Source organism: Lepus europaeus, chromosome 2 (genome assembly GCF_033115175.1).
Source record: "Lepus europaeus isolate LE1 chromosome 2, mLepTim1.pri, whole genome shotgun sequence".
NCBI classification, from domain to species: Eukaryota; Metazoa; Chordata; class Mammalia; order Lagomorpha; family Leporidae; genus Lepus; species Lepus europaeus.
Window position 1 is genome coordinate 47,440,046 of NC_084828.1, and position 13,248 is coordinate 47,453,293.

Sequence of the window (13,248 nt, forward strand, 5' to 3'; positions counted from 1 at the left end):
GAACCTTCACTAAAGCATTTAATGTGTGGAGGAAAATGCTCTGTTTTTCGTGCTTTGCCCATTCTGAGTATAGATAATTGTCTGAAGTGTTGTCTCTTGTGTTCTTTCCCGGGATTCCCTCTAGGTTCTGTGGCTACAAGTCAAAACCCGGTGCAGAGGAGAAGAGGCTGCACTTTGGGAATGGGCATTGTGAGTTTCCCAGCTTGCTTCCTTGTTTTGTTTTGCCATTTTTCTTTTAGCGATTGTTGATTTATAACTGGAAAGCCTCCCTCGACAAAGAGAGTACTAAAGTAATTTTATCAAAAAAATTGAGTAAATCAAGTTTATTTTAGAAGAGAATTCATGGCTCTGCAGTAAGTAATTTTTGCATGGCTACATTTCAGTAGACCTAAGCTCAAGTAGTTTATATTCAAGTAATGTGCATGATGGGTAGTAGGAACTGAAGGCAGCTCTGCGTAGCTGAAATGCAAAGCGTATCTGCAATTTCCTTATTACTGGTCCCTTTCTCAAATCTAAATAGGAGACTTTTCTCTTTCCTAACTGCCAAGTAAATATAAACAACCGATGTTTATGCGAAATGCCTTATGCCATTTTGTCAACCAACCAGGAAAGAGCTTTTAGAATAAACTGTTTATTTTGGCGTTACATGATATCCAACTAGTAGGAGAGCCTGCCCTTTTCCTCCACATTTTAATACCAACCAATTTAGCCTCTTTTAGTATTTTCTAAAGGAAATGCTCTTATAGGAAACAAAGTGCTCATATCCAACCAAATAACATTTTTTTCCCTACTGCTGAAACAAATCATTCCAGGTGTTTCACTTTTCTAAACTATAGCTCCATTTATTGTGGCAATTACTAATCAGTGGCCTTAAAAGGAATAACATGTTCTCCAGGAAATTGGGACAAAAGCTTATACTCATGCTCCCATACAATCTCAATGTAACTAATGTAGTCTTGTGAGCATTATGTTCTTTGGCATTCACTATTTCCTTCTAAAATTGTTTCCAAATCAAAACTCGATCAGTTGGTACTAAGTTACAGAAGACAGAGAAATTACGGTGCTGTATTGCACAGTAGGTTGACTTTAGATAGCAATTGTGTACCACATATTTTAAAATACCTACAATAAGTATTTTCAATGTTTGCAACACAAAGAAATAATACGTGTTTGAGAAAATAAATATGCTTGTCCGGATTTGAGCATCACATAATGTATACATGTATTGAAACAGTACATGATACCCCATAAATACGTACAATTTTGAAGTGTCAATTATTAAAAATATACAAAATCAATTTGATACTTTGTCTCAGCCTTTATATTGAATGTAAAAATGATAGCTTTAGTTTTAATTCAAATGAAAAACTTTATATCCAGGGGCTGGTGCTGTGGCATAGTGGGCAATACCAGAATCCCAATGGGTGCTGTTAGTGTCCCAGCTCTTCAACCTCAAGTCCAGCTCCCTGTTAATGTCCTTGGTAAAGCAGAGGAATATGGCCGAAATGATTCTGCCCCTGCTATTCATATGGGAGACTTGGAAGAAGCTCCTGGCTCCTGGCTCCTGGCTCCTGGCTCCTGGCTCCTGGCTCCTGGCTCCTGGCTCCTGGCTTTGGCCTGGCCCAATCTCAGCTGTTGATGCCATCTGGGGAGTGAACCAGTAGATGGAAGACCTCTCTCTCTCTCTGTAACTCTGACTTTAAAACAAATAAATAAATCTTAAAGAAAATCAAAATTTGATTACCCGTTGCTAAGATATAGGAAGCATAAAGTAGTATAAAATAGTCTTCAAAAATGTGTACTAATAAAACAATAAAGCAGTGCAACAGTTTGCAGAAGTATTGTTTGATTTGTTCATCTCATTGAAGAGTCATTCTGGAACAATTAACAAAACAGACAAAATCCTGCCTTCCTAATATCAACCCAATACTGTCAAGACAGATTAGTTGGGTTACCAACTCAGAAGTCTTAAAAGAGTGCAGGAAAAATCACAGGATACTTTTTTCCCCCTTTTTCATGGGCCCACTCACCACTGGGTCACAATCTCCATGGATACGTTAAAGCAATTACATTCTTGTGGATTAAATTGTTCTTCATTTGAGCTGGACAACTGATATAAACATTGTTTTCAGAGCAAGAGTGTACTGATTTGGTTCTTTTTATGGAAATTCTAAGTTGTTTGAATTTGGAGCTTTGATAAATTTTTGTGTGCCAGTTTTCTGTATCATTCCAGCCTGTTTCTTTCTTTCCTTTTTTGCTTGGTAGAGATTGTTGAAACCTTAATTTTTTTCATATGCACAATATCCTTATGACAAACAAACAAAAAGACATGCATTTTATCCTTACTGCAAGGCATAAAGTAACTTACATGCATCTCATAAACTTTCTGCCTCTTAATACTACAGCTGGTTTATTTCAGACCATTTATTTGGTATTACTTTAAAAAGCTCTAGCTATGAACTATTCCCTCCAGCCTTGTTACAAATCCCATAATATTGCTTCAAAAGGAAAGAAATGTGTTTCGCCTCCTAAGATCCAGTCCCCTTGCCCTCTCTGGCTGGTCCTTTTTACTTTTCTGCTATCCTTAGGGCAACTCATGCTGGTAAAATGGAAATGTAAATTATTGTGTTTGCACAGAATGAGCTGTAAAGTAGTGCAGCTTAACACGTGTGCATGTGTTTATTATCTGGTTTTCATGACAGCACCCACTTACTCTGTATACTGCCCTTAATTATGGGCGTGAAGGGATTATGTGCCTTACAGCCTGCATCACCTGATTCCTGGAACCTCTGGGGTCAGCAGTTAAAAATTAGCAGCCAAAGCTCCCACAGAGAACCTACTATTTTACTTGGGATATTTGTGGATTTAGAGTTGTAATTTGTCCCCGAATGTCACAAGGATGGAAAAGCATTGCCCTTTTAGTAATACCAATGAATATGATTGACTTTACTTAGAAATGATTATTGAATTTTCAAGTTATTTTAGCAATACATAAATTCTTGAGAACTCATTAGTAGTGAAGAACAAACACGAAAGCACACTTTCAAGTCTTTTTAAAAAGCCAGCCCTTATTTAAAATATTGGAGACATTGTCCATGACAACTCATTTTATCATCTGTTAATTCTCATACCAACAAATCACCTCTAAATAGATTTCCCCTCAGTTCATCAAGATAAAACATTTGTAACTGCTTACCAAAAATACCAAGTTTTGCTGTATGTTTAAAGTGTCACCTTTCTTCTTTGAAAAGGAATGCTAGATTTCTATAACTTACTGCTACAAAGCAGAGGCAAATCAAAACTGGAAGATCACATTTCAGAGCCTCAATCTGATGAAATCTTCTTTAAAATATAATCACGTTGATTAAACAAAAAAGATTCCAACAAGCTTTATTCCCGAACTTATTTTAGGAATTCTGATTATTTTTACAATATTCTTTATTCAAAAACAAAGGAAAGTGTGATAGTTTTCCTTGATCTTTTTTGTTTGTTTGTTTTAAGGGTAAAGTGTCTTAGTAGTGATAATATTAGAAGGCATTTAATGTGATATGTAATGATAAAGTATAGTAGACCACTACACTAAAGAGTCACTTTAACATCTGTTTTTATAGCAAGGATAAATATACAGTAGTATAGAAATAGGAAGCATGCAACTGCCCTATGAGATCAAAGAAATGCACATTTCTGAACCTAATTTTCCAACCAGGAAACTTCAATGATATAATAATAGTAAATAAATATTCTTAAAAATGAAGTTATTAAGTTAATAATCCCTATTACTTATTGAGCACTATCTATGGAACAAGCACTTATGCCAGGCACTTGAATAATAAGTGTTCAAGAGTTTTTTTTTTTTTTTTTCTCTCTGAGACCTATTTGGTTCTCTTTACTAAGCTATCCAAGAAAGAATAATTCCAAAATTAGAGTTCTCACTTCAAAAGCTACTCCACTCCAAGGTTGTGCAGATCAAAGGCAGAGTCTGAATTTCCCCATTTGTACGGATGCTGGCTTCCTAGATAGTCTAGGAAAATGCTCCACACCTTGCCTCAGGCTGGAGAGTGGCAGCTCCCCTAGCTCAAAGTCAGCAACAAGAAGAAAAAAGAGAGTGTTACCTGTCTTCCAAGTTGTCCATTTTTCTCTTACCCCTATTCCTATTGTTGTGGGCTAGGTTGGAGTCTAAATTCCTATTCCAGGCTCTTGACTCAGAGAAGCATTCTAAGTACAAGCACAAAAATGAGGGGTGGGGGAGAAGGGAGAGTATTTCAGTACCCTGTTTCCTCTGAGTTTGCAGAAAGAGAGAGAGGGCCCCTTCTCCATCACTGGGCTTCTTATGAGCTTGGAAAAGGGAGTGGTTACATTATACAACCCCCAGGTCAGGGGAGGTACATCCTGGGAAAAAGAGTCACTTGACTGAGAGGTGGGTGAACAGGATTATATAGGGTGTGGGAGGTAGGACTTCCAGCGCATGACCCTAATCTGGCTATCTGCCTTATCCCATATCACTGATGCTATATCAGACTCATCTGATGTACTAGCCAAAGACAATAAAGTTTCTACCTCCTATCTCCCCTAACTACTGTTTGTTTTATAATCCATTTATTCTTACTCTCATTTTTGCAGCTTTTAAATCAAATCTTTATGAAAGCTTCACAGAAACACAAATAAAGATGCGGTATAATTATGATATTTGTGCATTTGTCTTACAGTTCAGCAAACTGATGATTTGTTACAAAAACTCTGAAATCTATCTTGGAAACCTTGACCTAAACTTAAATTGAATGCTTTCCAGAAAAACTTCACCTGTAGTCTCTACATCTATTTAAAGTAACTTACAAAACAAACTCAAATAATTCTTTGATCAACAGAGTCCAGTTGCTTCCATTACAAATGGATATTGAAAATGATACATTTTTATGTTTGCTAGAGCTAAGCAAAATAATAGTTCAATAGTTTGGTTTGGTGAACGAAAGTGTATATCATGATTATCTCCTATTAACAAATGTTAGCAATGTTACCATCAATAACGGCAGAAGCAGTAATTTAATAGATGTACTATGGAGTTAAATTGCAATCTCATTTAAAATCAGAACATGTTTATGTACTCTAACAGGCATTAGATTCCCTGTTTGTAAATTTAGTTTCCTCACAGAGAAAGTTTATTGACATCAAAATTGTCTCTAATGTGTTATTGTTCCAACTGTTAGCGAGCTCATGAATGCTGCGTCAAATCCAAAATGATTCATCTGCACCATTTGTCTTTAATACTTTGCTTACAGAATATTATGAATTTTTACATTAAAATAATTTGCAAACAAATTATGAAGGATATTATATTTATTATATTGCATATGTGATATTTTTTGTGTGAATTAACTCCTTAGCACTATTATTGAACCCATAGAAAGTAGTTATATTGCTTTTAACTATTATTTCAGTTGATGGATGCTATATTGATGCTATATACATAATACATAAATGTTAAAATATATACAGCTTAAAGAAGACCTACCTGATATAATTGTAGTGGGTGATTTTGATTGTGAATGTTAATAATAGCAATATGATGTAAATCTTTTGATTGTGAATGTTAATAATAGCAGTATAATGTAAATCAAAAGAGGTGATATTTGATTTCCTAAAATTTATAATTATAGCAACTCTCCAACTTCCTGTAAGTATTTCATATATTTAATTTATTGTAACATAATAGATGTTTGGTTACCACAGTATTGCTAGACGCGTAATATCTCAAAAGTGTCATGAGTATTCCCTCATTAGAGCTGTAGAAAGTAATTACTAGGCCTACTCATATCTGAACTACCTTCCTTTTGAAGATCTCCTTCCTTAAACGTCCATTTTTATTCTATTCTTTTTGAAAAAAAAGAAAAAAAAAACACTCCATATTTTTTTTCATCATGTAAGACTTCTTAAAAATTTCAACCCTTAGTCAATATCTGCCTTTTCTCTGATACTACAAAATAAACAAACAAACAAACAAAAAAATGGTGCTTCTCAGGATAGGAAGTTTTTGACAAGTAATGTTATAAAATTTGCTCAACTCAAGTTTTACAAATCTAGCTACAATGTTGCCTTTCTTCCTTCCTTAAACAGTAAAGCTGCCAGGTCTCAGAACTTACGTGGACCCACATACTTATGAAGACCCAACCCAAGCAGTACATGAGTTTGCCAAGGAATTGGATGCCACCAACATATCCATTGACAAAGTTGTTGGAGCAGGTAACCACCATAGTCATAACCCCATGGCTGACCTTTTCTGTTAATCACAAGTTTGTGCCTATGTGTAAACGGAATGTTACCTGAGATTGCTCAGTTTCTGAGCCCTGTGTGTATTCCTCAGGAAAGGGGCATTTTCTGATTTTATGATCAAAGGCAGGCAATAAATAAATGGGGTCTTTAATGGAATGCAATGGTTTCAAAGGTGCCAGACTTATAGACTCACAGACTATGACAGTCTTTTATTTATTGAATTTCAGAGGCGGTAGCAGCAACAGCTCAATCTTCCCATGGCTACGCTGATCATGTGTCACAAAGCCATTTTGGCTAAATAGCTATAACAGGATAAAAGTGTTTCTTTCTTTAAACAAATCTGGTAATTGAAAGGTTTGATCTCCACTTCTACAATCCATTTAGAATCAAAAGAGCTAATAACATAAAATAATTAAATCATGGCATATTTTACGTAAATCTCGTCACAACTATTTTGAGTGGTTATTTTACCTAGCATGAAGTACTCTATTTTCATCCTTTCTTGACTTTAATATAGTGTTAATTTATTTGTTAAAAGTTTTATATAGATATCTCCTTGTATTAACTCAACCATAAATTCATCAACAAATACCTGTGTAGTAACTATGAACAGCAGTTGCTATTTCCCCAATGAGATTTCAGATATTTGAAAGATATCAGTATTTTACACACTTATATAAAACAAAATGCATCTATAATATGTGCAGATACATGGCAACTGAGCTATTATTCAAAAGTAAAATGAACCATACCTTACACCAAACAGTTTTGTACCATCAGCTCATCTCAATGTTTCTTGGAAAACGAATACAAAGTAACAATAGTGATGAAGGAATTAGAATGAAAGATTGAAAAATTAACACTGATTTATGCATAGCATATCAACTCACCTTTTGCACAAGTACTGTATTATATATTTACAACCGATATATGTGATTTCGTCTGGTTGGTTGTAATATTTCCCCCTCAAGAGTATACTGTTCTCCAGTATGATAGCAGAGCAGCAAATGTAGCATAAAGACTTAGCGCACTGAACTGGAAAAACTGAGGAGAAGAGAAAAAGCTCACTTATGCTAAACCAATGATCAGAGTGCCAGATGACATTATTATGATTTGCAAATTTGGCACCTTCTGCATTGGCAAAAATAAAAAGGGATATATTATTGACAAAGTTAGAAATTCAGGATATTGGTATGAGACAAAGTGCACCAATTAAAAATGAAATCTGATAAATGAATTAAGAGGAAGTCTACATATCTTGAATCGCTCCATAGGCTTTAATGCTTATTAAAGATCATAATAAGCTTTTTCCTTTCTTGCTTCAAATATGTGTGTAAGTAATTAGATGTATGCCCCATATTAAGGGTTTTGTAGTAAATGTTCTTATTTGCTTTATTCATAGAAATAAAACTGTTGATTTTAGTTGCAAATTCTTGGAGATATATAAAATTTAAAACTTGAAAAAATGGAGACTTCACACACTAATTTCTAAGGTACTTTCACTAATAATCAATTGATGCCAACCTTGCTCAATACACTTACCTACTTCCCACATGACTTTTAATTTCTTAAAATAATTTATTATCCATAAAAAATTAATAATTATGGCAAAATTATTGTTATCTGTCCTTCATTGTTACAAAGGCTAACCTTTTCACCCAATGAGAAAACTTCCATACTCATAAATTTACAGAAAGACTGTGTGTGTGTATACTTATAATTCTCTAATATTCTGTCAGAAATTTTATATAAACAAATGTACCAGAAAATTTTATGTAGACATCGAGTCATCAGAAGAATTAAATCAATATTATAACAATAAAGTGAAAAGTGAGCTATAAATTAACCTTCTCAAAGTACTAACTTTATAACTGTCACAATTCATAATTTTATTCTTCAATCATTCCTTTAAATATTAAATATTAGTAATTTCTGAATAAATGCAGTATCTATTAATGCTTTAAATTATGCTGGAGGGCCCAGCCTTCTGGTATAGTGGGTAAAGCCACGATCTGCAACTCCAGCAGCCCATATGGAGACAAGTAAGTGTCCTGGCTGCTCCACTTCCAATCCAGATCCCTGCTAATGATCTAGGAAAAGCAGAGGGAGAGCCCAAGTGCTTTGGCACCTTGAACCTGTGGGAGACTTGGATGAAACTCCTGGCTCCTTGCTTCTGCCTGGCCCAGCCTTGGCAGTGGCAGCCATCTAGGGTGGGAACCATTTGATGGAGGATTCTCTGTCTCTCCCTCTCTGAAACTCTTTCAAATAAATACATTAATAAATATTAAAACAATAAAATAAATTATGCTAGATGTTAAAATGTTGTTTCACTTTATAAGCCCTTATAGATAAGCATTATTACCTACATTTCAGCAGATGAGAGAGCAAAAGCCAGGGATTTGAGTGGCCCTGGTTGATTTTTGTATTTTGTAATTCCAAAATCTATCCTGGATACTGAAGATCACAATAGTTGCCTCCTTCATGGGATTTTTGTGAGGCTTAAAGGAGATAATTCATGTTGAGCTCTTCACTTACACACAAATATCACCCTATATATATTCTCACTATGCTTTTCTTAAAAATGCTGGAGGGAGAATGAGCTGTGTGGCTAGTGCATGGGGAAGGGGTCATTCTACTTAAATACAATAGAACGTTTTTTCTATTATAAGTGAAGATAGTGTAAGGAATTTACACATCTTTTATCACAATACAGTACTCATTCTCATAAAGCAGAAACATTTCAAATGTCAAAAAACAAAAACCTGTGGCACTTATTAGATAAAAAAAAAAAATTAAGACCTGATAGCTGCACTTTTTCTTAGGAATGACAGGAAATACATTTTGTTTCTTATGGAAGTAAAGTTAATTTGATAAGACATTATGAAACTGCTCTATAGAAAGACCAGGAGTTGCATTTGTCAGCATTTGCTAACTTTCCAAACACAGTTCATTTAACTTATTATAAACATAATTGAATTTATATTTAATATTTTATGTCACATGATATATTGGTGGCTATTTCTAGCATATATCTTATGAAACAACCATATTGCTAAATTTTGTGATTTTTTTAAAGTCAGCATTACTGAAGCACTTTTATGAATTTGTGAAGTTGTCATATGTGTACGTGTTTCAGGTGCCCTATTTAAAACAAAGAGAATGACTCTAATTGGTTTACTTGAAAAGTGAACTCTTACCATTGATCTCCCTAGAAAGTACTCCTACAAGATGCTCTTTTTTAGAACTTCTTGCCCTGTATGACATGAGGCTCATTATTACCATCATCATAACTCACCCCTATATTAATATAGCATTTGGTACTTTAGAAATACCTTCATAGTCATTTGCCAATTTTATCTAAACAGGGACTCTTCAGAGGTAGATAGTTGACTTTTCCTTCTTAAGGTAAGGTTGAACTCAAAAACAAATAGTGACTCGCGATAGATGGTACTTGTGATGAATCTGGCATTATTCCAATTGTATTACACATTTATCGCCTTTAACTGCACAACAGACTTATGAAGTAGACACGACTGGTATCCCCAGTGCTGTAGATAAGGGAACAAAAAGCACACATTTTAAGTCATGTACTTAAAGTAACACAACTAGTAAGGGATGGGCAAAAAATAGATTCTAAACAAACTGGCTTCACGATTCATACGCTTATCCATATCTTTGTGCTCTCTCTCCTGTAAACACATGGGTGACATCTCACTGCAGATTAAGTAGAAATGATGTCTAAATTTAAAACAGGCTCCATGATATCACATTGGTAATGTACTAATGGCAAAACTTTCAGAAAATTCAAGTCCGCATGGATAAAGCCTTAGAGTTTCCCAAACTTAATTTTTACACAAGACAAACTGGAGCTCTCAGGAAATGTTCAGATAAACTGGAGAAGGAAACATGCTCTCACTATTGCTTACACATTACAACAAAGATTTATTTTGTGCGATAATTTCTCCTCATACTCCTGCATTTATAATATCATATTCTTTGTTTTTTTCAAGATCAATGAACTTTCTCAAGTTTCATTTCCTAATATTCTCTAATAGTTTAAGGACAACTATAGCTGCAGATTGTTATCTTACCTACAGTTCCTTGAAATCAAAGAAAATAAGCCTACCTTGTTTACCATTGTATTTCTGTTTTCCCAGCATCCTCTATTGAACTCTAAGTGATGTTGCCAGGGCACAGCCCAAGTTGTTTCTTTGAAAACACTGGCAGGACTGGGCTCTTGAGAGTGGGTCAAAGGTAGGGGAGCTTCCTGGAGAGAAGCAAGAAATTTATAATTAGGAAATTGATAAATTAACTTGATAAACTGCTAACTTTGTGAGTCAAATCACTTACATGGACTCAAAAAATGGAGAAGCACCTCACTTCTTTCTGACTGAAATACAGGGCAGGGAGCTCATAGAAAACTCAGGGGCATGCATTTGACACAATATTTAAGATGCAAATCTGCATCCCTGTCAGAGTGCTTGGGATTGAGTCCTGGCTCTGCTCCTAGTTTTAAATTCTTGTTAATGTGCACCCCAGAGACGAAGGTGATGACTCAAGTACTTGTGCCCCTGCCACCAATGTGGGATACGTGGATTTACTTCTGGGCTCATGGATTCAGTCTGGCCTAGCCTCAGCTGTTACAAACAGTAATTGAGGCCAGTGCCGTGGCTCACTTGGCTAATCCTCCACCTGTGGTGCCAGCACACCAGGTTCTAGTCACGGTCGGGAAGCCGGATTCTATCCCGGTTGCCCCTCTTCCAGTCTAGCTCTCTGCTGTGGCCCGGGAAGGCAGTGGAGGATGGCCCAAGTGCTTGGGCCCCTGCACCCGCATGGGAGACCAGGAGGAAGCACCTGGCTCCTGGCTTCAGATCGGCGCAACGGGCTGGCAATAGCGGCCACTTGGGGGGTGAACCAACGGAAAAGGAAGACCTTTCTCTCTGTCTCTCTTTCTCACTGCCTAACTCTGCCTGTCAAAAAAATTTAATTGAACTAACAGGTGGAAGATCTTTCTCTGCATTTCTTTCTATCTCTATCTTTGAAATAAAATGAAAATAAATTTTAAAAATTAACAGAAAATAAAACTTATAATGAGAAGATTGAACCAACAGTGTGAATCCATTCCAAGGAAAGTAAAAAAATGAACCATGTGATTAATCCTAGAATATTTTAGGAGAATAAAAACCCTCATTTGATGTTAAAAACTATTTTCAGTATAATACAAAATAGATGTAATAATCCATGCAATATTAGGATTTAATCTGTGCACAAGGGAAATTTGATTGAACAATCATGGCAGCTGTGAGGAGAGAGAAATGAATGTAACAGATCTCTGTTCCAAGGATACCTAATGCACAGTGATGAATAAATATTCTCAATAACATTTTATATTGAAGATAGCACCCACACTAATCAGAGGCAATTTTACATCAATTAACAGTATTCAAAAATTAACATCATACCATAGTCAACAATTTTTGTGTTAATTGTACATTTCAGCCAACTGCTCTTTCCTCTGGAAGCATTAAATCTAAGAAAATATTCTACAACAATCGATTATATGACACACACTGTTTTATTTGATTCTGTCATATTACATTCTCCCCCCAGAAGCCAAGAGAATTTTATAGCCAGTGTGTCAATAATGCAACACACCAATACCCCAATAAAATAAATTGATAGCAGATGCTTTTATTCTCGTATTCAGAGAGTCAAAGAATATGGCCAAATTGGCTCTGTTAGTAAAAACAGAATTAGTTAAAAACATCTGATATTTAATCCAATACTCAGCCCTTAAGATCTGTGCTGGTCTGTTGATTGCCCTGAAGTATTGGTAGCTACAAGAACATGGGGTGAAAACTATGCTATGTGAAGTTTTCAATTTTATTTTTTTCATATTGCATTATTCATAGGATGATATGTTAAAATATATGAGACTGCTCACAAGGCCATTTTCCACCGGATATGGATATCTTAGACTTCTCTAGTCTGTCTTGTATTACCATCTTCCAAAATAATTTGTAGGCCTACAACTGTAAATCTCACAGGTCAAATGCGTAAGTATTTGCAATGAAATTACTGGAAGGAAAAAGGTGCTCTCTACTAGGTGACTTCATCATATAGCCTCATATTATACTGTTGCTCTGCATTCTAACAGGTGAATTTGGAGAGGTGTGCAGTGGTCGCTTAAAACTCCCTTCGAAAAAAGAGATTTCAGTGGCCATCAAGACCCTGAAAGTGGGCTACACAGAAAAGCAGAGGAGGGACTTCTTGGGGGAAGCAAGCATTATGGGACAATTTGACCATCCCAATATCATTCGACTGGAGGGAGTTGTTACTAAAAGTAAGTAAAGTCGTAAGATCTGTTTTGTGTGTATTACCAAAACCCAATCTTTTCTGAATTTTGATTTGTGAAATACTTATCATCAGTTCCAATAAAAAGGTCAGTTTAGGGTCAACTGGATTTTCTTTGTAGATATTTAACTAGTGTCTTGGTAGTTGTTGCTATTCTAGATCTGGAAAATATTAGAAGTGCTATTCTAGATCTGAAAAGTATTCTAGATTGCTTTAAAAATATTAGAAGTTAGACACTGGACTACTTAAAGATATGCTGATTAAAAAGAAAGTTCAGAGAATTGTGGAAAAACTTTCTGTTATGTAGAGTAGCAAGGAAAAACAATGACTCAATTTTGACAGGAACCCCCAGCTAGCTGACTTTTCTTTTATTGCTCACTAGCTTGATTTAAGCTCCCAGATCTTAAACCTGCCTGCCCTCCTGCCTCTAGGAAAATTATGGGCATCTTGGGAATGCTTCTCAGCTGTAAAGATTGGGATGGCAGTAGACCCAAAGCCTGTTCTTGGTTCTCTGTGGATTTCAAATAGCTCAGATCTGGGGTCCCAGGTGGATTCTCGACTGCTCTGGGGAAGCTCTGGCTCACAGCCTGTGATAGAGATCTGCACTTCTTTCCATGATGATTTCTC

At 35.6% G+C, this 13,248-nt stretch overlaps 1 protein-coding gene across 1 annotated transcript in view; it reads left to right on the forward strand.

Moving 5' to 3' along the window:
• The window catches only part of EPHA3 (EPH receptor A3), a 397,092-nt gene that overhangs the window by 305,619 nt on the left and 78,225 nt on the right, over nucleotides 1-13,248 (forward strand). The window contains exons 9-11 of the mRNA XM_062176003.1: nucleotides 125-189; nucleotides 6,112-6,237; nucleotides 12,425-12,610. Of these exons, the coding sequence (XP_062031987.1) occupies nucleotides 125-189; nucleotides 6,112-6,237; nucleotides 12,425-12,610 (377 nt within the window). The remainder of the gene's footprint in view (nucleotides 1-124; nucleotides 190-6,111; nucleotides 6,238-12,424; nucleotides 12,611-13,248) is intronic.